The 26,791-nt window shown below is 44.5% G+C and overlaps 1 protein-coding gene across 2 annotated transcripts; it reads left to right on the top strand.

The window, feature by feature from the left end:
• Positions 1-96: 96 nt before the first annotated feature.
• cplx2 (complexin 2) lies at positions 97-26,620 on the top strand. 2 transcript variants are annotated; one of them, XM_048230671.1, is made up of 4 exons: positions 97-313; positions 16,212-16,374; positions 25,187-25,362; positions 26,373-26,620. In XM_048230671.1, the coding sequence occupies exons 2-4, from the start codon at positions 16,344-16,346 to the stop codon at positions 26,568-26,570; spliced, it is 405 nt and encodes a 134-aa protein (XP_048086628.1). In that variant the 5' UTR covers positions 97-313; positions 16,212-16,343; the 3' UTR covers positions 26,571-26,620. The 2 variants fall into 2 exon arrangements, with proteins under 2 accessions (XP_048086628.1, XP_048086629.1); XM_048230672.1 differs by lacking the exon at positions 97-313 and adding an exon at positions 13,880-14,047.
• Positions 26,621-26,791: the final 171 nt, after the last annotated feature.

Genomic DNA, 26,791 nt, shown 5'->3' with positions numbered 1-26,791 from the left:
ACTGAAAAGAAAACATAATGTAGGAGTCCAATGATCTATGAATCGCACTAGAATAATTCCCCGCAGACCACCCTCAGCGTGACAGGACACATATCTTGGAGAAATGTATGACCACTGCGCGTCAACATCGCGATATTTATGGAGCCTTTCATTGCAAAAGGCTCGGAGAGAGTGTGAACACAGAAAGGGAGGCGGTTGCCAGCTAGCCGGAGGGGAGGAGGGACCAGCGATACGAGAGCCGAGGATCAGAAGCCGGGAAATCACACCAGGAAAGACCAGCGCAGCCACCGCTCTGCACTCGCCGAACCTGGAGGTTTGTAAATCTTCTACCATCGCATTTTGTTATTGGCCACATCTATCAAGTTCTGGTGCTTTCTTTTCTCCGTTTTCTCTGCTTTCAATATTTGCCACAATGGTGCAAACTCGGAGATGGAGAGGGCTTGGCATGCAGGATGAGGCGTGAACGGTTGTTTCAGCACCATGTTGTGAGGAAAGGACAAGTGTTTGAGGGGCGTCAGGTAAACATGTTTCTTGCCCATCTGTTGTTCCTTGTCTGTGTAGATGGGAGGCAGACACATTGTTTGTAGCGCCCCTTGTAGCGTGCCGGCATGCCATCTCATTTCTAAGTATTAGATGGCATGTTTTTCTTGAATGCACAGACTGCAGGTCGATCCTACCCATATTCCATAAGCTCTACACGGCGTGCGAGGTAGTTTTGAAAAGAAAATGCAATCCAGTTTTAACGCGCCATTTTATTTAAATAATTTATCAGCTGCTGCGTCTAAATTCATGCGTGGCACTCGCGTTGTGACTGTGCGATGCGAGCGCGCGTGCGTGCGCGTGGAAGGTCCACTGGGGTGGGGGTGCGCTAAAGGACAGAAACAGAGGAGTGGGGCTACTGCAAAACAGCTCATTTTAGCTTGTTGCATGAGGCAACTCACCGACTTTACTTTTTCCTGACCATGTTTTCCCTCTCAAAGTCTAGAGATGTCCACGCTATACAGTACAGGCATACAGGTGTATTCGTAGGTTGTTGTATATAGAGTTGAAATTATTAGTTGTATTATTATTGCCAGCTTATGCGTCACTGCAAAATCACTGAAGGGCAGTCATAACACTGCTGAAAGTCTGTCTTACAAACTAGCAGTGTTTAAAATGTTTCAGCATACCCTGTGGAGCGGAACTCAAGAGCACCAGCAAGTCAATGAAAGTTTAATTAACATGAAGAATTAAAAACCAGTGTGGTGATCATCGATGACCAACCGTCGGGCTATCACTGCATTGCTCCTTTTGCACAATAATGTACAAATGCATCATTGCGCTTTCTGGGGAACTCATTTCTCATTTTCTGGTGCAGTCATTTCTCTGAGTCTGTTCATCTCATGGCTCAAAGCAGTCCTGCTTAACCTTTAGACCACTTCATTTGTATTGTCAACATGAGAACATGAGCTCTGGTCTACGGGAGCAGGCTCTCTTCCTGCAGTGAATGAGTGAATCTGTGCTGCTTGGATGAACCTCATGCCCTTAAGGGCTGAACTGAGATCAGTTGTGATTAGGTCAGTCTCTCTCCTCATCATCATTAACACGACATGGATAACTGACTCCACATCAGCTATGTCTTTTACACCATCTGCATTGTGAACTATGAGGACTTGGCCCCGTGGTTTTGGGATAGTGCTGAGTTATCCGTCACAGACAACACTGAATTTAATTAAACCAGCTGACTTCACCATGACTGTTAAAATGGCACTGTATTCTGGACAATTCTGTATATAATTCAGAGAATATGATAAGTTTGAAAATAATGATATTTTGCCATACTCAATTCTGTTGGCATATGAATTTTGATATGATTTAGTATGAAATGCTTCGCTGAGGTAAACAGTTCTCTGTCTAAAACTATAACTGAATGCAGGTTTGTCTGTGAAATTTATGAAGATTTATCCATTTAGGACATCAAAAGTCATGTCATTCCTTATATGCTTATTGAAGTAGTAGGTATACAAAGTTACAGTATTTGTCAATGGATGACGTTTTTTGTTTGTTTTGACTGGTTTTGTATTTAAATATGAGTGTATTTAGAATTGATCTGCACACACATCCTCAGGCAAAGAATGAGTCAGAGCTGGGTGCAGAGTAGCTAACAAAGTGTTATGTGGTGATATTAACAGTACTCGGGATAAAAAGCAAGGTGTTACTACCGTGAACTACACAGTGAGAAACCTGCAAGGTTTGAGGATATCTTGAAGAAATCATTTGTGTGATAGATGCAATTATGTGCCTCAGTTTGTACATCAAAAAGATGTGAGAACTATGTATTTAAAACATTTTATTCCTAGGCTATATGCAAATGTTCCCTTGTTGTCTTAGCAACATTGCCTTTTGCCTTATCTTTATGTATGTATCATGACTCTGTATCATTACTGGGTTGCTTAGTTTGCAACTTTATGGTGATGATGAGTCGAATACACAGTACACGCCTCACCCATAAAGCTCCTGTCATCCCAGAACGTTCCTATTTTTAAATTCAGTGATATCTCTGATCAATTGCTTTCCACGCCAAGAAAAGCTCAAACGACGCCCCACTTCTTTTGGATGTGATGGCTGTGGAACGCGTGTGTTTCGTTTGGTGGGACTGCATCTGAGGAAAGCCACGGACAGGCAGGATGACAAAGACACACACGCGTGCTTTATATATCTGCCATCATGCTGGCATAATTATATGCCACCTCTGTCTTACACAAACACACACATACACACACACACACACACACACACGCACGCACGCACAAACGCAGGAACGCACGCACGCACGCACGCACGCACTCACATAAGGACACACAGACATATACACACTCTCTCATATGCACACAGAGACACACACATACCTACACACAGACACATCTACACAAGAACAGTGAAGATGTTCAAAACACTATTCATCGTTTCACAATTTAGAGAGTAGGTTGTGTGTAAGTATGTGTGTGTGTGTGTGTGTGTGTGTGTGTGTGTGTGTGTGTGTGTGTGTGTGTGTGTGTGTGTGTGTGTGTGTGAAGAGGGGAGGCTACCTGTCGTTTCTGTCACAATTGGTGTCTTGTCAGTCATTTCAAAGTGTGACAGGTGTGTGGTAGCAGGTTTTTCAAAGCCGCCTTCGCCTGCGATCATCAGCAAAGTAGACAGCATAGCCCCTGTCATCGCCAGACGCTTCTTTATCCAGTGAGGGAGAGAGAGGTAGGGACAGAGAGAGGGAGCGAGCGAGCGAGCAAGAGAGAGAGAGAAATCTAGTGATACATTATTTATATCAACATAAAAATAACCTCTATCAAGATGTGTGATGGGGATTTTTGTCTGTGTAGTCTGACTCTTTTGAAGGTGACACTAATCTGCGGTCAGATAGAGTCTATGAAGGCTAGGAGGTGTAAAGATGAAGGAAATAGGAGCTGTAAAAAGCAGAGATTTCTCCTGCTGCTCATGACCAATGCATTTGCCGTGAAACTAATTTGAAAAGGGGAGCCTTTAGCTCTCTGGCCTGTGCATGTTCAATCAAGGCTTCCGGCGAGTAGCTCCAAAGTAAGCCTCCATGGTGGCCTGCCACAGATCGTATCAAAGGACGCATCTGGAGAAAGACGGCACGACGCCACATAGTCCAGCTGTGGTCAGACTAGCAGATAGTAATTGGATAGCCCTTCGAATCTAGCCAAAAGTTACAGCAATAATATTCAGAGGACTGCAGAGAGTCTCCAAGCATGTTAATGGTAGCCTTATCTGTTCTTTGCAGACTTTTGTGTGTGTGTTTCTGTGTGTTTGTGTATGTGTGTGTACATATATCAGTACTGTGACTAGCTCATGGGCACACACATACACACACACACACACACACACAAACACACAAACACACAAACACAAATACACAGGCGCACACACATGTAGAAGCACACCCTTAAAGCACATTAAAAAGAGGAAGACTCTCATGCATTTGTCCTTGGGCAAGTTGCATAACTAAAGTGCGTGGGCTTTTGCAGGGCTCTCGATATGTGGTTCTCGCGGAAGTGAAGTGAAGAGAAACCAAGCGGCCTCCTTATCGGAGATCCTCTGTCGCCGCGTTCCATACTGTAAAGTCATGCGGATACCCCATTGTGACACAACAATTAGTTTCAGAAGTGTGTGGGTGGGAAGGGGGATGGGCTTTCCTGACCTTTTTAGTAAGTGTGGCCCCCTTGCCCGCTGCTCTGTTTTGACAGCCGCTACGCAGGAGGTTAATAGGACCTGAGGGAGTCCACCAATCCCCTGTACCCCTGTACACCCCCCACCTGTAATCTCCACTCACCTGGTGGTCTGCTGGTGGTACGTGGCTGTACACAGGCCTGTATGGGTCAGTGCCTGCTGATGAGGTGGCTCCAGAAATGTCAGCGGGAGACATCAGGTGGCTGCTCCATCAACACAACCTTTGGACTCGACTCCACTCCACTCCACTCGACCGGCAGTCTCTTTGAACTGTCGTCATCTGGGGGGTGGCAGGGTGGGTTGGCCCTTAGTAGTGCAACTGAGTGGGTCTGCCTGTGCCTTGGGAGTAAACAGAGAGAGAAAGTGTGAGAGAGAGAGAGAGAGAGAGAGAGAAAGAGAGAGAATGAATATCTGATGTACCATGTACACAACCCACCACACTCAACTCAAATGCTTTGGCAATTCTGTAGAAATGTATGGTCATGCCAATAAAGCTTTTTAAAATTTGAAGTAGAGCGATACGCGCGTGTGTGTGTGTGCGCGCGAGAGAGAGAGGCATAGAGAGAAAGAGAGAGTGAGAGAGAGAGAGAGAAACTGGCAGTAGCACTGAAGTGTCCAGCTGTAGGGGAGTTGGAGGCGGAGGTGGAGGTGGAGGAGAGGAGATGAGATGAGTGCTGAGGGAGAAGCAGAGGCCCTGAGCAGTTGGATGGAGGCCTCCTCTGAGATTGAGGGGGTTTTGTGGCCCTGTGCCAAAAAAGCAGGAGAGTTTGAGACAGACGGAACTATGGCTGTGCTGTGCGCTGCTGTACAGTGGGGATAAGCCCCTCAGAATCCTCTTCATGGGAGCGGGAGGTGGAGGCTTGGGCAGCGAGGGAGGAGTGAGGGCCATCTCCCTCTCTCTCCATCTCTCTTTCCATCTCCCCCTCTCTCCATCTCTCTCTCTATCCATCTTTCCTCTGCCTTTATCTGTCTGTTTCTTTCAGCACACTGACTTCCAGTCTTATTATCTCTCTCTTTCTCTTTCTCTCCTCTCTCTCTCTGGTTCTCCTTTTCCTCTCTTTATTCCCCTCTGCTCATGTCTCCTTACAGCTGTCTGTCTTTCTTGGTTTTTCTCTCACTCTGTCTCTCTCTGCTCTACCTTTCCCTTCTGTGAACAGTCTTTCCCAATCCTTCTGTCTTTCTTTCAGTGTATCTCTCACAATGCTTATTTCTCTCACAATGGTTAGTCTTTTTCTTTCTTTCTTTCTTTCTTTCTTTCCCATTCTCTCTCTTATCAGTGTCTTTCTGTACTTTCTGTACGTCTTTTCCTTGCTGCAGTATTTTGTTGACTTCCTTTTTGATATTTTAAGATGTGGTTGTCTGGGTAACAACTCCTCCACTCCACCTGTTGTCATAATGCCTCTTAATTGGCCAGTGCAGGAGCAGGAGATGCGGAGAGGAGCGGAGCGGAGAGCGTCTTGGACGCCAGAGAAGCGCGCGACTGACTGCACATGGATTATGGCGTGGGTGTCGCTCTGCGTTTTGGGCCAAACTGCAAACATTGCAAAAGCCTCCGAGTTTTGTGCCGAAAGGCTTAAGAGCTGTGAGATCCTCGGAACGGAGAGAAAGGAGGCCTAGCGGCGAGTGGATTTGCTATATCAAACTCCTCACTAATCTCCTTTACCAAGAATGCAGTTAAGATTAACCAAACCACAGCTAAAAAAATTGCTGACAGAATTATTATTTTTCCTTTTCAGCAACAAGCTGCCGTATAAAATTAACAAATTTTCTAGTTATAACTTAAACATGCCATGGGCTATTTCCTATCCAGAACCTTATTTTCCCCCCATTTCTTTCCCCACCTCAATCTCTCTCATACAGCGGCGCCGACAGCGCTGCCCATCGTGAGGCGCAAGGCTGCTTGCCCAGCCAGGCGCGTAACGAGCCAGATAGAGGCGAGAGGACAGACCCAGACCTAATTAATGACCCAGCATGCTCGGCTGCCGATGAGAAATATGGCCGGCTTCGCGGCAACGGTGTCACGCAGCCGAGCCACTTCCTGTTGCAATGACTTGAAATTAAGTTACAGTTGCTGCATATGGCCCCATAAGCCCTTCTAACATGGGCCCTCTCGTCAGATATTTACAGTTCCACTAGATTACCAGTGAGAGCTCAGTCAGCATCGCCTCTGGCTTCGATGATTTCTTAACCCTATGGTGACAGTGCTACAGGTGAGTGCTGAATTGTGGTAAGCTGAATGCTGAAAACACTGCCTTTTGAATGTACCATGGAATAACACAGGACAACGTTTGATAATAAATCATAGTTCGTAACACCAACCACAATGTCTCGCAGGAAAAAGCAGGAAAAGAATGGTCTTTGTTTTGGTCTATTTATATTTTCTTGGGTGTGTTTGTTTTGCGTTTGCGGAGGCCTTGATGAGGCCACAGATCTGTCCAGTGTCAGGACTGGGCCACCAGCCATGTGCTTAATCCCCTCCTCGACGCCGTTCCGCTGTCAGATTCGCTTTGGGTAGCGAGGGGGTCTGCACACAGCATAACCTAATTACCCTTCATACCCTGCCCTCCAGTATCTCAGTAACCTCCTCAGAAACACCCAAACACACACACACACACACACACACACACACACACACACACACACACACACACACACACACACACACACACACCAAACACACACAGGCACACACAAACACACAACACACAAACAGACACATATACACACACAAACAGACACACACACACACACATTTTTCTCTGAAACTCACAAACCACACAGACATATAGTAATTTAGCCTTCCTGAAAACGCTGAAGTATAATAAAAACACACGCAAACACCAACTAGAGACACCCATTTACCACCACTTGTGTGTTATCACGCAGATCTTTGCCATGTCCTCTGGCTATGTTAATGAGGTTTCATTACAGGAACACATTACGTACACACCTAGTCTGCTGGAGCAGCTCATTCAATAGCAGGTCAGGCTGGCAACACACACAAAGGCATCTGATCTAAGTACATACACCTGTCCACCCCCAGAACATAACGGTCACTATGGTCACTTTGACACAATAGGCAGTCTGCCTAGGCTTAATATCAGAGCCCTCATTAGGAAGGAAATGTTCTTCATTCAAGACTATTCATACAAATAAATTAATCAAATTCCTCGATGCTTAATCAATGACTAATGGCCTTTAATAGAGGACAATGGTACAGGTGAAGTCAAAACATGGGTAAGATAAACATGCTTCAGTGAACATTAACAAAGGGCAAACATGGCCAAACATGTGTTTTCAGACATGGCAGGTCAGTGCTGTAACAAGTCCGATTGAGAGAGTATGCATGTTTGCGGCTCAGCGGATAACTACAAAATGTGTAGGATCACTTAGTACTAGAAGTTACTCATGTAGACGAAATCCCGCACACTGTCCTTCACACATGCAAGTACTTTATTATACTTCACACAACGTTTCGGTCACACAGACCTTCCTCAGGTGAAATTCATACGACGTATAATAAAGTATTTTCACACGTAAAGGACAGTGTGCAGGATTCCGTCTACACGCATTACTGGTGACCTTACCTTTTCCGACACACCTGTCCTAAAAGAGGTGTGCAAAAGCGTTTTTGAACTTACTAGAAGTTACTCAACATTTCCTTATTTGTGTTTGTGTCTTTTATATAAGCTAAATGTATGCATTACAAAATACAGTTCAAGACCATCTTATGGTAACAGGGTATTAACAGGGCATTACTTACCTTCCCCCTCCTCCTCCCAGATAGAGTTGATGAGCTCATGTTCAAATGGCCCCAAGCGTTGCAGAGTAGCTTGGAAATGCACATTTCCATGGCGGTCTGGACTCTGTGCTTCAGCAGGGCTTCAGTTGTGTCATTGGTTATGTCACGGAAGCCTTCGAAAAGCATCGGCTGGGAAAATGTCAGCTATCAGAAAGTTGTTGTTGTTCACTTCACTTAAAATGGCCATTTAATGCAGTAGGCGTAAATATGAGGTTTTTTTTTTTTTCCTCTGTTGGGTGTGGGAGTTGCGTGACTTATTTGTGAGTCTGGTGGGTGTGTTTTTATTCTTTTTTGTCCCGATAATTTGTTTATTGTCTATCTGAAAGGTGCTTTTGTTGAGTGAGTCTGCACGTTGTGGGAGTGCAACGTCCATAATGTTTTTTTGATGAGGAAATAAAGCACTGAGCAGGGAAGCATTTTGCTTGATAATTACGCAATGTTTAAACTGCTCTTAAAAAATGTCAGGCGTTGTCTCTTTGCCCTGAGGTAAAATGGCATCTTTATGGGCTCGCCTTCCTCCTGGTTATTGACTTATTTATGTGGCTTGGCAGAAAGACAAGCACTGACTAAATCAGATGACTCTCTGGCTAGATAAATGGCCCTGTATAATGTAGCGTGGGGGCCAGACTGTTACAGTCATTTAACATTAGTATTTGGTAATTAGTGACTCCAGAGCAAATTAGAAACAGTTTCACTGCAAAGAGTTGTGAGGAGAAAAATCCACATTTACATCCCCAGAACCATCAGTAAAGGCTTTTAGGATTTGCACGTTCAAGTATCTATACATCCATGCCTACCTAATTTGACCTTTCTAGAGACAGCATGAGGAACATTCCGTTTTACACCCATCATTCCAGTCTCAATCCCAGAAGGTTCTGCTGTAATAACTAGCCTCTCCCCCACCACCATTGCCCTATAGCCATCCTATCCCCCCACTCCTACCACCACCACCACCACCAGAAGCCACCCCTAGCCCATGTGCACCATTAATGAAAGGGAATGAGATATTGACCTAAAGGAGCCGCATGTGAGGCAGTGCAGCCCCCCCGTGTCAATTTGTCAGCAGTCATTTTTAAATCACTGCTCTGACAGGGGAAACGCAGAGGTGCAGCCTTTCACACAGTCGCTGTGTATAGATATATATACGTATATGTATATATATGTTGGTGTGTGTGTGTGTGTATGTCAGTGGCCTTACACAGAGCCAGGTGGAATGAGAAAAAGGAGATATGACATTTCCCTGCGAGTCTACAGACGATGATCTGCTGTATACGTGTAAACAACTGGAGACACACCTTGACATGTCACACAGGTTGATCGCGTGTCTCCTCTCGGTGTGTCAGTGAAATCATTCATTTATTCAAGGGTGAGAAAAGGTACCGGTATATGATTGGTCAAGATGGCAATTTGAATTTAAGTAACATGCTGCAGGCTCTCCACAGTAACAACCTTCATGTTCGAGCTGTCAAGAACATGCCAACAACATACTGTAATCTGATGCACATCCAGTACAATCATACATTTCCTCTGCCCAGAAAGTGACGGATGATGTTGAAGTTTATTTTTTCCTTCTTCTTCTTCTTCTTCTTCTTCTGCAAAGTCATAGCTTATTCATAATAGGCCCTCGAGGATTGTGTGTCCCGAAATATCCCTGGGTGATTATTACAGAAAAAATGGACCAGTGCTCCCCTCACCCTCCAGCAAGACCAACATCATTTACGCCCATTCGGTTACATGAATAAATGATGCACTGTTACAGCAGTGGCCGTGGCACAGAGCTGAAGAGTGATGCTCTGTATTATGTTGATATATGTGCTTTCAGTTGATTTATGAATATATATATATATTTCTTTTCTTTGAAGGGAAAAGATTTATATGTTCTCTGTTTTGCCTTCGAGGAAATGCAGAAGTCATCGTTCAAAGAGAGGAAAACTGCAACAGGAAAGCAGAAATAGAGTCAAAGGCATTGTTGACAAAGTCTATCAGAGGGCTGGGAAGAGATATACTGTACATTAAGGTGGGAAATGAGGGACTGATAAGGCATGTCTTTCCTCCCAGATGCAAGGCACTTATCAGTTTCCTTTCGTAGGTCCAGTGAAGCAGTGTGCCTGGCCAAATGGTGTTTTAAATTATGTATTTTGGAGCTGTGAGATCACAATTCTCCACACCCTGTTGGCTGCAGGGAGTTCTGAGTCAGGATTCCATCTTTGTCCATTGATTTTTCCACCTCCAAGCTCTGCTTTCCTAACTCATTAAGGCCTGGAGAAGGGTCGCTCTGGTAAAGGTTCTCACCAGTCAAGCCAATGACCACTCTCTCTCTCTCACAATCCCTTGTTTTCTTTTCTTCTTTATCTCCCACCCTCTCTCTCTCTCTTGCTCTCTCGCTCTTTCTCTCTTTTACACACACACACAGACACACACACATATGTACACACACACACACACATAAATAGATATTACTTTGAAATCTCGGTGAATCTGATGTCACAGTGGATCTAAACTGACCAATAATATCTTATTCCATTATCCTGTGGAGAATGGCAAAAACTGCTGAACTGGACAACTCTGTCATGATGGAGGAAGGACATTCAGGCAATATCCCAATTACTTTGCTTTAGCTATCAATCCAAAGTCATTTTTACTGGGCTGGTATCAACTTTTGAACTGAGAGTATCATTTCACAGACTATAACTGACAGAATAACTAAACAGGCTTAGCTGCTTTGTCCTAAAAACAGCTTTATTGTGTTTGTATAAAAATATATTTGGTACATATTTGGATTCCTTCAGGGTATTGTTTGATAAACAAAGACTACCAGATATATACACACAACCACATAACAAACAAGCACTCTGAAGAGTTACACTTTGAAATACTTTTTGATTCCAAAATAGACACCTTCACATACAGTACTGTACTGTCCATCCTGTCAATTATCCTCAGTGTTGGTTGGTTCTTTCTACTGAGACAGACACAGCTGTCCAGATGTAAAGTCAAGCGCAGATCACAGAGGGCGAAGAAACGATAAGGACTAATTGGCGCGAGTGGGCCGTGTTTAGATAACATTATATTGCCTTGCGCATAAGTGACTGGTGTGGTGAACGAGCCAGAGATGCCCTGCAGTTACTCTGCGCTGCACTCACTGCTGAAATGGACGTTATGTAAGCTTTAGATTCCTCGCACAGCCTGGAGTACAGAAAGGGTGAGCTTCTCGTTGTTTGCCATCGGTCATTGCTGAAAAGGTTGGAAGATGTTTGTTGTGTGTGTGTGTGTCTGTGTGTGTGCTTTATATGATACACACAGTATTTTTTTTTTCATGAACAGAAGTAACTCAGTGCCAAAACATGCTTTTGACATATGCCATAGGATGACCAATGCCGTAAAAATGTAGGTCTCATGTTTGGGTAGCACACTCATTTCAAACAATTACGTACTACTCCTATCCTCATGTGGCCACTCTATACCCTTCACTTCTGCCCTACGTGTCCAGTGCATAAATTTCATGACATATGCAACATATACATTCTCATGACATATACATTCTCCTGTGTGCAATTTAAGTAGAGTTTCTGTCAATGTCTAAAAACATGTCAACCTGCGGCTAGGCCTCTCTTTCACGGCAAGCTCCTGAGCCGGTATTTCATCATTGTCCTTATGCTGTCAACTTCGCATCACCCAACCGTGGCTTCATGCATTCTCCTTACTCCACCGTCTGCACACGGAGTGTGTAGCGTCTGTGGTTCTATGCGCTGAGGACCCACTCCCGTCTGAGAGCCCGTTGTCGCGTACGAGTGGCCCATTTAATCCCATTAGATAGATCACTCTCCCCGTGTCCAGCTGTATCCACTCCCATCTTACGCTGCAGTCGATGGATTAGATGGACTAATCAATAGGAAAGTATTGTGTTTCTCCTTGGGCAGAGGGCTTCTTTGTTATTGGCTGTGTGTGATTGGCTCTCGCTGCGCGCTGGCTCTTGGAGAGAAATGCTCCAACGCTACCTTTCATTTCCTTCCCCCTTTGATCAGAGACGCGATGGAAGCCACCGAGATAAAAGATAACGCCGGTCTGGTCATTTGGAGCAGTTTTTCTCAGAGAAGAGAAGAGCGGTCCTCCACCGTAACTTTTTAGGGTCCGTCGTAGGAGGACAGGCTCCCACAAGGGGGTTCTTTAGAGAAATTATGTCAGATGTCAAAACAATTTTGAGGACCTCATAAAAAAATATAAACAAAGCAAAAGAAAAAGAAATTTTGATGGCTCGACCTTTAAAGGATGTCTCCACTGGGACAACAAGACAAATGTTTAGGCCCCCAAGCTTTGCGCTTCATATTTTTCTCCTCTGATGTCAAGACAGGTCATCCAGAACATATTCTATTTGTTTGTGTGTCTCGATGGTTGTTTATCCTTTTGGCTCCGTAATTGCGTTACCCCTCACCACCACCCCCCCCCCTCCACCCCCACACACACACACACACACAAACACAACAGGATGGGGGAGAGCACTCAACAGGGCCTACTCTATTATGGCAGCCTGAGCACACAGCTGAAACACCTGGGACTGAGGCGCTAGTGCAGGCCAAGAGAGATGCCTTGGCCATTACTCTACTGAGCGCCACTGAGGCGAGCTTGGCGAATTTACAGCCTGGCCTTTAAACTAATGTTCCTGCTTTGAGTGCAGGGCCCATGCTTCAGGCAAGGCAGGCTGGCTGGCTGGCTGGCTGGGTGGGTGGTTAGTTGGTGCTATTGAATAAGAGCTGAGCTACATCCACAAGCTGGTGGGTGGATGTGGTTCGTGCGGACCTGTATTGAACTGCTTTTCATTTGGTGGAGCGGCAAGCGCCTCCAAGGTCACTCAAGGGCATTTACACAATACTGCGATGATCCCCGCACTGCTGTTTCACCGATGCGCCCCTCTCTTGCTCTCTCTCTCTCTCTTCCCTCCCCCACCCCACTCTTTGCACACAAATTTGCTCCAGTCAGCGCTGTCTCGGCTATTCTGCGGTGAACATGACAGGCTCCTTCATGGTAATATAGCCATTACAAAGAACAGTATCAGTCAAGACACTGCAAGTGTGGATACAGCCATTGTTCAGGTTGTGCAGATTTGATGGCAGTTTGGCCCTCAATCGCTTTAAAGGGACACCAGGCAACGTTTTCGTGTTAATTAATCATCTTCGTAAGTCGGTATATGGTTAAATGACTCATTACGGGGGATTTAATGAAGGCTCTCGCCCGCCCTAGGAAGAATATCCCACTTGCAAGTTCGGTGTATCCTCCCGCCGACCGAAGCAGGATCAGTTTACAGCACAGAGGCAGGCTAACGAAACGCTAGAGATTGTTGCAAACGTGTGTATAATGGCAGAGCCGGCGAAGAAGCAGCGAAAACCCTTGACGGAAGCCGCAAAGAAAAGGAAAAAACCTTCAGACGGAGCGAGGGGGAGTTTCGTAGAGAAAAAGCATCAGGCTTGCCTGGTGTCCCTTTAATTGATTCTCACCACCAGAAAAGAGGAGAGAAACACTGACCCACAAGGGTGTGAGGCCGGAACAGGTCAACACACATACTACTTTTGAAGCTTAACCGATACTCATCTGACCTCATCGTGCAGAATGTTGTCAGCACAATGTTGCCACTGACACTTTTTTGTTCCCCTTTGGTTATGGTTTAGCAGGACGAATGGCATGGCAATGGAGGAATAATGAGCATGTTATGAGCTCTGTTGAAGTCTGCTATTGAAAGAAGGATTGAAGTTATTGTGTCCCTCACTATAAATATAGGACCTACAAAATCTTTATGATGTCAGTATTAAGACACTCTCTATCTCGCTCCGCTCTCTCTCAAACTCCTTCCTGTTCACCTCCATTCTACACGTACAGAGGGAGCAAGAGTGTGTGTGTGTTGTCACAAATGATTGATCGTTTAACCAGCCCATGAAGCAGTTGATGGTGAAAGAGGTTAGCAACGAGAGACACTTGCGCTGTAGATCAGTGGATTTTGGACAGTATCGTTGCAACAACATTTAAATGGTAAGAAGTGGTTGTTTATGATATGTTCGATAGCAGATTGCTCGCTTTTATATCTGTCTGTTGCTTTATTCTAAGTAACAGTTGTTTACTCAAGTTGTGCGTTAGATGGTTGCGTTTGCATTGTTTTATTCGTGTTCTGATTGTGATATATTTGCTCTGTGGTGTCGATCTTTTGTTTCTGGTAAAGCTATTGACACCCCTGGTTGTGTCTACTGCTTCTTTAAATCATAGCTTTCATACTGAACAAAGTCTAAGGTAAATCGTTTGCTGTTGTGCTGCCGGGGAAACCATATCGGTGACATAATGACTTGCTCACGTCTCTGGGCTGGAAAGAGAAAGGCGTCAAGGGTTTGTTTGGAGGCATCCCCGGGGTAATGTTCAGTTAGTATCTGATTCAAGTGTAATTCGTTTTTAACACAGACATCATCTGTGCCGCGGCTAACCGCCACATTTAGCAATACGTCAGTATATGTTTTGATCTCACATCTTGGCTGTCAGAATAATAACACCACCCCCGTCTCCTCAACCTTTCTGTGCGGAGCCGTCGTTTGGCTTTCGAAGAAGCCGACGCTGTCCGCGGTGCTGAAGCCTGGGCTACCTACCGCGTCTCCTGGTTGTGAAAGCTGCCTGCATTGATGAAAAGTCGAGCGCATCTGTTTGAAAGCTTGCAGATTGGAGGCAGGGCGCGCTGGTGTGTCAGTGATCATTCATCCCTTCTTGACCGACTGTGGTCCCTATACTGCAGTGATGGATTTGCATAGGCTATGTTTATAAAAAACTCCCTTACGATCAATTAGACTCTATTCTGAAATGCCGTGCTGGTTTAAGTCAGGTTGATACAGGCATAACGCTTTAGATAATTTCATTTATGTGTCAGTTAAGGTCTTCATGCACTTACTTTTAAATTAAGTTAATGAATAACCTATTATTATTTCACCATTTATGTCGGGAAATCAGTGAAGTGACTTTTATTCAAATGAGTCCTCTTTGCGATGTTTTCGCTCTCTCTCCGAGTCATAAAGATATTCCAACAACTTGACACACAAGTAGCCTAGACCTATCAACAAAAGAGCTTTCGTTCTATAAAGATGCTGACGTATTCCATCTGGTTAATGAGGTATTGACATGTTCCTGTCCCAATTATCACTCACACACAAGCCCAGCCAACCAAACGGGGGACAGATGGGAATACAGCCTGCTTGCCAAGGGGTGCTTGAAGAGGGTTGTAGATTTAAACAAACGACAGGGTGTGGCTAAACCTACACGTACAGCACAGCGCTTTCCTCCTAGGTTCGAGCCTATCGATACCTGTCGATAAGCTAGCACGGTAGCCCACTAGTCAGTTAGTTACACTGGCGTGTCTTGGCACTGCTTGAAGATTTCCCCCACACTTTTACCAATCATCAACGTTACAATTCCGCTGTTTATTAACTTGCTTAATTCCAGATAAAAACATAAAAAATAAAAAACGTGTGACATTGTGTGACGTGTAACATTTGAGTGATAATTTAATACAGCGCATTGTGTTGTTTTCACCGAAAAATTGTTGTGTTGACATTTAGAGGTTCCTAGTTCCTCATCTGGCTGTACTTTTTGTGTGCGGCTCACTAAAAAGGGCAGATATTAACCCCTTCAAGAGAGCATCATGGCAGCAGTCGAAATGTAAACGTCTCTTTTTCTTCAGCTGTCATCATAGCCTACCATATAGGATAGCATATTAGAAGCTTCATTTGTGAAATTTTAAGGTGACTTAAGCCTGTCAGTGTCTCCATCTCAGTGAGACTACAGTTTGATCACGTTTCAATCCCACAATAGATCACTGATAACAGATGGAGATGTCAGCCTTCCTCTTAGTGCTCTCAGCTCTGCATGCCACACTATGGAACAAATGTGGTTTCTCTGAAAGGTGTCTCTTATGAAACTATGAATACTGCGGTTGAGATAAAAGCATAATAACTCTGTCATCAAGCACACATTTGTGTAACTTCTTAACTGCATTCTATGAAATTTTTGCCAATATTCCTTGCAGCCCTCTAGCCTCCGGAGAGCCATAAACTGACGCAAGAGAAGAGGCCATGTATCTCTCCCTCCCTAGGCTGTCCTCGTCTTCATGTGCTCCTTTAACGCTCCCACTGATTAGTTTGTCTCTTGCCTTCCCCCACAGGAGCGATAGAGATTTATCCGGAGTGCAGCACATATTGACAGCAGCAAGCCAGTGCCAGGCCTTGGGGAAACAGAGGGCTACATGCAACTTGCTCTTTAGCTTTTTGTCAAGACCTGAACACACAAGTGCACCATGGATTTTGTGATGAAGCAAGCTCTTGGGGGTAAGTGCCACTGATTCACTTAATATCTCTTCATGTGTCAATTTACTGGGGACCACTTCATTTGGACTGTCCACCTGCAGACATTACCAAACCCAACAGTCTAATCATAAATTGTGGTTGACAGAGATTCAACCGACACTTTGTTCTGAGAATCTGAAGACAGTCTAATCTGAGTATCTGAAGATAGTCTAATCTGAGAACCTAAAGATAGTCTATAGGAGACCATTCAAGTAAGGGGTGACCTTTTACTCCATTCAGTACCATTGGTTTAAAATTGATGGAAGATTAAGATAGGAGACTGATCATTATTGTGAGAATGTTAACATTTCAGATGACAAAGACAGCCTTTGTTCAAGACTCATACTGTGCCAGCTAATTAAGTTGCAAAAGTCAGACTCCTTCTAAAAGCAAAGAGAAGAAAATGCTTAAACAGACACTGATGATGCTTCAAATAGATGAGAGCTGTTTTGTTATTACGACTTTCTGCAAGTGCTTTGCTGAAGCTCCCATTCAACCCTTAATGTTATCTCTGAGATTTCCCCCATGGCATTCATTTGAGTCCACAGTCCCACTTTGCAATGGGCACAGTATATTTTGACACTCCAAGCTGCGTACACATATGGTCATCAACATGGGTATACTTTGCCTAAAGGTCAATGAGCCCTTGAATCAGTTTCCTGATTTGTATTCATCAGTAGAATGAGGAAAGGGTCATAAAAATAGATTTATCCCCCTACTGCCAATCCCCCTGGAGCAGCCAGTGGTAGAAAATTGCCTGTCTTGAAAGAGCCCGTGGTCATGTGACATCCCCTTTATGTCCCATGTCATAGCTTTGCAGCGATCTTATTGGATGAAGCCAGGGGAGGGGGGTCCTTTCTCTGTCCGATGAGGAAATGGATGAATTGAATAGTTGGTGTCCTTAGTTCTCCAGCTCCAGGGATAAGTCCTGGTGGGCCAGGCGTGTGAGTTGAGGCTGACCTAAATGATAAATGAGACGGGAGCTGTTAAGTGGTTGTGTCCCCCCCTCGCCCTTCAAACGTGGAGAAAATAGCCAAGCTCTGATCAGTCATCATCTGTAATGATTAATGTCTTTTATGACCAGCCTGACATTTGATTGGATGCAGACACATTGTTGAAGGTGAAACATGTATTTTTTCCAACAAAAAAGTGAAGGCGATGTTATATTGTTTCCCAAGCCATGTGTAATAATGTGAAATATTATCCTTTCCCTGTCTCTTCGCATGTGTATCACTATGGAAACGCTGGGAACATTTGTTTTTGGTGTGTCTGATTTCTAGAGAAACTTTCTCAACAATACAAAAATTGTATTTTAGACTAGTTAGACTAGAAAAGAACAGCATTTTTTTTTTTTAATTCCAAACAAGTCATGGGGCTCTTGTGAAATGCAAAAGGACTTAGCAACGGTCCTCATCCCTGCTCAGATTACTTGCACAAACACAGTGCATTTCTGCTGTGTGTCTGCCAGCCAGGCGAAGGCAATGGCCCATGTCCTTTTCTCCTGTTCAGCTGACTGTGCAAAACAAGCTCCACACACAGGCCTAGGAAATTGTTTGTCGAATGGCTTTTGGCTTCTAGCATACATTAAGACCTTACATGGAGCGAAAAGCAGCACCATCAGACGTGCGGATGCTAGTGGGAGGCCTGTGATTATGTAAAAGGGAAGGGGATTGAGAGACGAACCTGAAGCATGCTTGAGAAAAGTAAAGAAAGAGAGAAAGAAAGAAAGAAAGAAAGAAAGAAAGAAAGAAAGAGAAAAATAGGATAGAATGGGATAGGATAAAATGACATGATAGAAGGAAGGAAAGAAAACGTTGACATGAAAAGGAATGGATTACATAAGTAGTGGCAGCCCTGGCACTTAACTTCAAAGTGACTCCATTGTCTGACAAGACTGTTGTGACCTGCTAATGGACAAATGAAAGACGAGCATGGAATATCGCCCTTTTCCAGCCGTTTCTCTGGAGGATCGGCAGGAACTCAAGGGGAAGAATGGCCATTACTAGGAGGGACAATGTTCCAGCACATTCCCTCTGCTACTGTAGTGGTCATGCACAACACGCCTTGTATTATCAAATCTTCATTAAAAACACATTTTGAACTTTGCCATTGGTTGAAATACAGAAAATAATGCTGCAAGGCATTCTATTATTACAGCTTAATGCTTTAAATGCCACTACTAGTAGTATTAATACCACTAGTAGTATTAATACCACTAGCACTTCTACTATTCCTGTTCCTACTACTGTTACTACTACAGGTTGTATAATCACCACAAGTTGCTGCAGTGTTGTTCTGGTGCTTGGATTGAAAAGATGTGATAGTGGCATTGACCTATTTTTTGACTATTTTCCTGTCATCAAAGAATTGCAAAGTGCTTAATTCACATGCAAATGTTGTAAGCCAGTGCATTTGCATATCGACTCTAAATGGGGAGATTTTTTCTGCCTGTTCCTCCCCCTGATACATAAACGCTGCTATTAGCGTGCCTTCATCAGACAGGAAGCAACTCATCCGCTCTCTGCGTAAAGCGGCTGCTGTTGCACTCGCTGGAGCGCCTTTGATGTAGAGCCAATATAGTAGGATCATGGTACGGAGGGAGAAAAACAGTCCGCGTGGCTTTTTTAACAGAAAAAAAGAAAACGACTTTTTGATTCTGAAAACTTCTGAAGCGGTTTCTTCCTCAGCCATTGTAGTAGGAGTGAGTGGTAGAGTGGTAGGACGGATGGAGTGCTGAGCCTGTATTAACGTCATCCACATGCGTAGTGTAGGATGTTAGAATATCAATGCCATAGCTACGCCACCCCTCCTTCAGTCCACTTTGTGCTCTTTTATGTCAGATTCACTTTATGTAATCCCTATTTTTAACAAGTCAACGTCTTGAAGCCCTGTATTTTGTTATGTAAAATTGGGTTAGTCTGGCTGTTTTTTGTGAATAGCTACTAAAATAGTCTAAAATGCTGTAGGCGATACTTTTTGGAGACCCGGGATCCATAGTGTGAGGATGTATATTCTCTGAGAACACAAAAAAGCCTCTCCTGCCACTGTAATAAGCAATAAAGTTTCCACGTGTTTCGGGCATACTAATCAGGAAATGTGCAAAGAAATAAGCATCCTTCCTGCCCACAAGTCATTTTGTGTGCATGTGTTGCTGTTACATCGGCAGGAAGAAGTGGACTCAAGCGAACCCAAGTCTGGTGGACATTTTTACTTCCCTTAGCCTTAGTAAACTTGCTCAGTGGACAATTCCTGTCAATTCCTGTGAGTATCAGTACAGGCAAGTTTGGTATAATGTGAACCAGAGCTAGACCTTGCCCTAAACAAGAGGTAAGATCTAGAACAAGATTGAACTAAGGCTGAAACAAACAAGAACTGATGCTCAGCGTACCGTCTTCTACAGGAAGTATAGGGCTATGGGTAGGCAGGGGAGATAGATGACCTTGTGCTTCTGCAGAGAGTGAAAGGTCCAACAGTAAAAGCAGGGATGTTGATGTCCTGGATCGAGTTCATTATCTATTACGCAGCTCGCAGGGGGAATGTTGACCTTTGCCCCCTTCCTGAGACTGACCTTGCGCACACAACTCGCGAGGGATTGTGGGTAACCTGCTTCGTACACCTCCTCCAAGCTCTCATCTGTCATTCCAAGGTGTCCTACCGCACAAGTGCTTTTGCCAATTAAGGACTGGGGTCAAAGCGCACAGGGAAAACAGACAGGCCAGGAGACTTGCGCTGGCCGCTCCTTCTTCCTAATCTCCTGCCCCCCCCCCCTCCACACACACACACACACACACACACACACACACACACAAGTCCACACAGAGCGATGGAGGCAATTAAAATCACAGGTGATGGCAGTGCATCCATGCAGGAGGTAGATGTATAAGTTATGCATAATAAATGGCTGTCATCAATTATGAATATGTCTTACCCTCCCTCCCTCTGCAACCCTCTCTCACTCTTACACACACACACACACACACACACACACACACTCCCTCTCTGTCTCTCTCTCACTCCCTCTTTTTTCTCCCTCCCTTACTTCCTCCCTCTCTCCCTCTCACTCTTCTCCCTTACTTCCTCCCTCTCTCCCTCTCACTCTTTCTTTCGCCCATGCTTGCTAAATGGCCTGACCCCAGATGGTGTTTCTTCCAGTTTGTTTATTTTCAAATCCCCTCAGCTCATGCAGAAGCATGCTCGTGGACGTCGTGAGGTAACGTTTAAGTGCCGTGGCTTGACACCCGGATGGCGATCTCCAAAGTGGCTCGAATCGACTGCAGATGACACATAGCCACTTTAACGACACTGGCTGAGTCTGTTGTGCGTCAATATCAAAATAATGAGAGCGGAGCATGTTTTTGTTTCCAAATATACAGTGTGTGGCTTGAGAGGATCATCGGACCTGATGTGGTAGTTAAGAAATGTAGAGACACAGAAGAAATATACAGAGGCCATAAACCACCAGAAACTTGGAGTATATATATTACAAATATTTGTAATATATGTTTCTTTAGTGGCTCTGTAGAAATACAATATTCCAAGACAGAAAACAAACATTTGCTCACACCATTAGTTATATGAATTTGGCCTGCCGGGTTAGTAGTACTTTGTATTTGTCTGTCTTATTGTCCATTTAAGTTGTATTATCCACTGTGTTTAAAAAAGCTATTCAAATGAATATTCTTCCATAAAGATGTGAAGATTAGTCAGAGAGTATTTTTTTTCCTCAGGGCATATTATTTCTCTTTTCCTTTGCCAGAAGAAAGCTTTTTTAGTTCATATCAAGGAACAGGTCTATCACATTGCAGTCAGTGGTAGTGATACAGCTGTATTTGAAAGCCTCTTCCTGAGAAAGTGTTCCCACTGACTGCTGCCTCCAGCCGCAACAAGCTTGGCCCGTGGCCAGAGCCTCTTAGTCTCCCAGAAACAGATCAATACCCAGATAAAGTTTTCACTCCGCTGGCACATACATAATTCATATTCACTCAGGTGGTCCTGTATTTATGATCTATCGCCCTGCCCGAACAACAGCGGCTGTGTCAATGTAATGGCGGAAGTTTGTGAGTTGCATGGTCGGGGAGGGGGGCCGTGTCTGAAGCACTGGGTTATTCGATGCCATAATCTTTGCTACTTTGCACGACGGGTGAAACGCTGACCACTGCAAACTGCAGAGATCTTTTATCACGATAGGAGCCAAGAGCAGTCATTTGGTAGCTGTTGTCAGTTCAACATTAATGGCCTTTGGCAGTCCAAAAACCTGACTTGCCCTGCAGAGCAATTACCATGTTCACTGTATATCAAAGTGAAAATGATAATAGCCTGCGTTGGTATTTGTTTCGAATGACTAATTCACACACTCACGCATGCCTTATCAACAACAAACGGCATACTCACAACAATGTTTTTTGTTGTGACAAGGGTTTTCTGGGTGAGTTATGCATATAAATAATTGCTGAAGTAAATGGTAGAAATGCCTCATGTAGATGACCTGGCTATCACTGAAACTTCACAGCTGATACACAGAACCTGTTATGGGATTTAAGGTAACCTCACCTGTTCGATATACTGCACACAGGTTTAGGAGCACAGCACCACAATCATTCTGATAACTTCAGTGAAGTGCGAGAAGCATTTAATATCCTAATAATTAATACCCTAATATCCAAGTATGGCCCTTATTTATAAGTCTGGGCATTCTAAATGCTATTGAAACATCCGCTTTGTAGATACAGTGAACAAAATCAACTCACTCCAGAAAATGAAATGGACCGTCTTGGTTTTTTTTCACTACCTTTTTTATTCTCTGCTCCACTCGTTCCACACTGGAATACTGATACAGAATCGCCGGCATAGAATCATGAATCATGGCAGGCAGGCATAGAGGATGGACGAGGTTTGGATTTCAGCGTTGGCTGGAACAATAAGGATTTTTTTTTCCCTCCCCAGGCAAACAATACCACAAGCCTGAGCTGAGTTTTTTATTATTATTTCTTTTTTTTTTCTTCTTTTGTCTTTTTGCTGATCAGTCGGTTGGCGCTGGCACATCTCTGAATTTTGATCACGGGGATTGGGAGTGTGTGGCTCTGCAGTAGTGCCGTCCTGCAAAGGCTAAAGCCTCCGACAGCAACAAAGCCCAGGCGCTGCCCGGGCCAACTGCTGAGGAGTGGGTGGCGTGGTGGGTGTGTGTGTGTGTGTGTGTGTGTGTGTGTGTGTGGAGGGTGGAGGAGATGGTGGTGGTGGTGGTGTGGCGTAGGGTGGGGTAGATCTGTGACACAGTGAGTGCAGTGACGTGTGAAGAGTCTTGGGGGTGTACGAATCTTTCTCCAGTCCACTTTAAGGAGCAGTTTAAAATAAAAATGCATTTGAAATGTGCACAGGTGTGTGTGTGTGTGTGTGTGTGTGTGTGTGTGTGTGTGTGTGTGTGTGTGTGTGTGTGTGTGTGTGTGTGTGTGTGTGTGTGTGTGTGTGTGTTAAAATACAACACAACAGTAGCATGGTGATGTTATTATCCCTGTAATACTGATTGAGGGGGATGTAACTCTAATCTAATCAGTCCTTGAAGTCCTTGACAGTGCTAATAACACAGCCCTGGATTTGCTGTGAATAACTGTGATCTGTCACCTTTGCCCTGTGAATTCCTTAATGAGTGTTCAAACAAGCTACTGTAGTCGGTGATTAAAACACACACACACACACACACACACACACACACACACAGAACTGCTGCCAGAGAAGCTTAGATATGCCAGCAAATAGTAGGTCAGAAACACACATCAGTTGCAGAACATTTCTGTCCCAAGATGGACCTGGAACAGTGTCCACTGGTGCCACTGTAGCACAACACAAGCTCACTCTATATTTAGACCCTCTCTCATTGTGTTGCACTTCAATGCCTCCCTCCGTCTGCAGACACTCTGTTTTTAGAGGGGAGAGAGTGGATAAGAGTAAAATAGATATTCATTTGGACACCCTCCATTTTACTCTTCCTGTGCCAGCTGACCTGAAACAGATCCAGGGCAGTGTGTATTAATGATGGTCATTAGTGTGGTTATCATTATTAATGACACACTGGTCACCAGCCAAGGCAAGGCAAGGCCAGCACATTTCATACACATGGGTAATTCAATGTGCTTAACATAAACAAATGCAATGAACAGTAAATAATAGTAAATATAGACATACAAGGTTTAAAAAGTAAAGTACATGAAATAGAATAATTAAAAGGCATAAAAACACAGAGTACATCTGATTAACAGGAAGTCTATTTGATCAGTTCGCAGAAAACATCTGAGATTATGCTACATGCAGCGCTACACTCTGGGGGCATGAACATAGGGGCTCACGGACATACCCCCAGATTGTAGCACTGTAGCTGCCTGGCTGCTTTAGCTGTTGGAACTAGCAACTCAAGCTATTTCTTTATTCGTATCGACAGTACTCAGTGACCTCGAGAAACGGAGATATGTGAAAGATAGTAGATTGAATATGGACCTGTTGTAATTGTTTAGCATGGAAGCATCCAGACTATTCTTGAGTAGGGGCTGTTTTCAGGGACTTGGGAAAAGTGCCAGACAGCAAGTATACATTCACAATGAAAAGTACCTCTGCTGCTTTGAGGTGAAAAACTGATTTTGAAAAGAGTGTCTAGGCCACATGTGGAAGAGTTGACATTCAGTAGGTCTACTATACACTCACCACTATTTTTTAGTGGCAAGCTAAATTCTGACATCATATTTAGTTCTCTTTGTAGCAGGTGGTTCCAGATGTTGGGTTAGTAATTGGGAAGATATGCTCAGTCTGATTTGATCAAGTTTATATTTGAAAAAAGATGCAAACTCATTGCATTTATGAGTTGAGAGAAGTTTGGGTGTTAATTGTGAGGGGGATTTGTTAACAGTTGAAATAGCACACAACTGTTTATATGTGTGAAACATTTCTTTATGGAATTCATAGTGGATCTAAATTTTGTATTTGCTCCATTTTCTTCCAGTCTTGATTGTAACCGCTAGATTTTGTTTCCATGGTGCTTTCTCTTTCTCAGTGACTGTCTTGAATTTTAATGGAACAATGCCATCCATAATATTTGCAATTTTGAATTGAAATTATCCAGTAAATCATCTACAGAGTCTGATAGTAACAGTTGACTTGGGGTCTGTGAAAGTGCTCATGTGATCAGTGATCATTTATGATGATGACAAGGAATCAATGACTAAGAGAAGAGAGCGTTATCTCTCCCTCCTTCCCTGTCACCTCCCTTTCTCACCTTCCCCATTTGATGATAACCTCTCTGTCCTCCCTTCTTTAGGACTGCTTTATTCCTTTTTCTTTTCACTCTGTCATCCTTCCATCTCTCTGTATCTGTCTTCTTTGCCCCCCCTCCTTTCGTTCCATCTTGCGTTGCATTTCTTTGTTCATCTGTCCAGCCTCTGCATCCAGCATCCTCTGCTGTCCAGCATCTGTCCAACCTCCAGTCTCCCTGTCTACATGTGTGTTTGCCCCAACTAATGTCATGATCGTTATGCATCTCTTCTGCCTCAGCTTAAACCTGGCGAATACACAGACACTGACTCCCTGCTCCTTCAGAACAAACCAAGTGCCTCCATCTCAGACAACAATGTTAGGAAGAGAAATGTAGAGCTGTGGTGATTTAAAGCAGGTTCTACGGCTCTGTGAAGCTGTTAATGACCCGATGCTGAGCTGTTCTTCTTCTTTTCTCTCCCCCTCTCTCTCTCTCTCTCTCTCTCTCTCTCTCTCTCTCTCTCTCTCGCCCTTCCTCCATCCCTCCATCCCTCTGCAGGGGCCACCAAAGACATGGGGAAGATGCTGGGCGGGGAGGAGGAGAAGGACCCTGATGCGCAGAAGAAGGAGGAGGAGAGACAGGAGGCCCTGCGGCAGCAGGAGGAGGAGAGGAAGGCCAAGCACACCCGCATGGAGGCCGAGAGGGAGAAAGTACGGCAGACCATTAGGGACAAGGTAAGCAGAGCAGCCATCCATCTAGTCTCTCCAGGAGACTGTGATTGCTGTCACTGTGCCCCCCCCTCCCCCAGTCACTTATCACTTGCAGAAGAGCTGGAAGCAAAGCCAGCTGTAAGATGTACATTTGGAGATGGAGATGTAAACGTGTTCTCCTAAATCTTTTGATTGGACTCCAACGTGTTTCTGTGGGGTTTTTTTTCCATCTGTCTTGTCTGTCTAGAACCCCTGGTTATAGTCTCCTGTCGTAGCCCATGCCGTACACCGATGATTTATGAAATATGCCGCGCACGTCATGTCCCATTCACAACAACCACCATAAAACTCCCTCTGACAACGCAGCCACCTCCTGACATGCAGACAAGACGCCACATATATTATGTATCACCGGATGCCAGCCATCTAGAGGCCTTTTGCAGGGGTACTGACAGAGCTGTCGTCAGGTCAGTGCTCTGCTCTGGGGTGAAGGCCCTTTCTAGTCATACCAGGCTCAGCATCACGTGGACGTGGGAAAGCTGTTGGTGTCTGGCCTTCGTGTCAGTGATCGAGTACTCATGGCCTGCACCTAAATCTTCATGACACACCATTGAGTGGAGGTGCAAGGTGAATGTGGCACTTGCAGGAGAGATGCTGTCAAAATGATGGCTAGGACTTTCAGGCGTTTCAAGGCAATGGCGTGGAGCATTGTGTTTTTATCTTCTTAGAAATTGCTGAGTAATATCTGGTGTATGAATAAATGATGTGAATATAAGGACAAATTTGTACAAATATAAAGAGAGTGAACTACAACAACTGAAGCACAAGTGTGCATAGACTGTTATCCTTACCCATGGGCATACTGATATCCCAAATGACTACACTGCAACTAAATTGTCTTTGAGCTTGAGTTATTTAGGTACATACTTTGTAATTCTGGGCTCACCGATCCCATACAACCCCAAAGTTACCAAATAAAAGTAATTCCCACAGCACCTGAATGTTTTTTTTCTCCCCTTTCTGTGCTCGTTTAGTATGGCCTGAAGAAGAAAGAGGAGAAAGAGGCTGAGGAGAAGGCGGCCATGGAGCAGGCATGCGAGGGCTCGCTGACGCGTCCGAAGAAAGCCATCCCCGCCGGGTGCGGAGATGACGACGAGGAGGACGATGAGAGCATCCTGGACACCGTCCTGAAATTCCTGCCCGGACCACTGCAGGACATGTTCAAGAAGTAACGGACATGGAGGCTACGCTCCAGGCTGGCAGGAAGGAAGGAGATAGGTTGGGGGGGGTGGGTGGGGGGCAGTGGAGGAGGGGGTCTCAGAGCCAGGACAGCGGGGAAGAGATGATAGATAGAGGGGAGTGGGGAGAGGGGGAATTCCTTGCCAAACTGTGGAAGGCTCATCACTGCCTTGACGTGATTTTGACGTTCTGTTTTCGTTTTGTTATTCTAAAG

Source organism: Alosa alosa, chromosome 21, assembly GCF_017589495.1.
Source record: "Alosa alosa isolate M-15738 ecotype Scorff River chromosome 21, AALO_Geno_1.1, whole genome shotgun sequence".
Taxonomy (NCBI): Eukaryota; Metazoa; Chordata; class Actinopteri; order Clupeiformes; family Clupeidae; genus Alosa; species Alosa alosa.
Note: the sequence above shows the minus strand (reverse complement) of the source record. Positions and strands in the feature narration are given on the sequence as shown.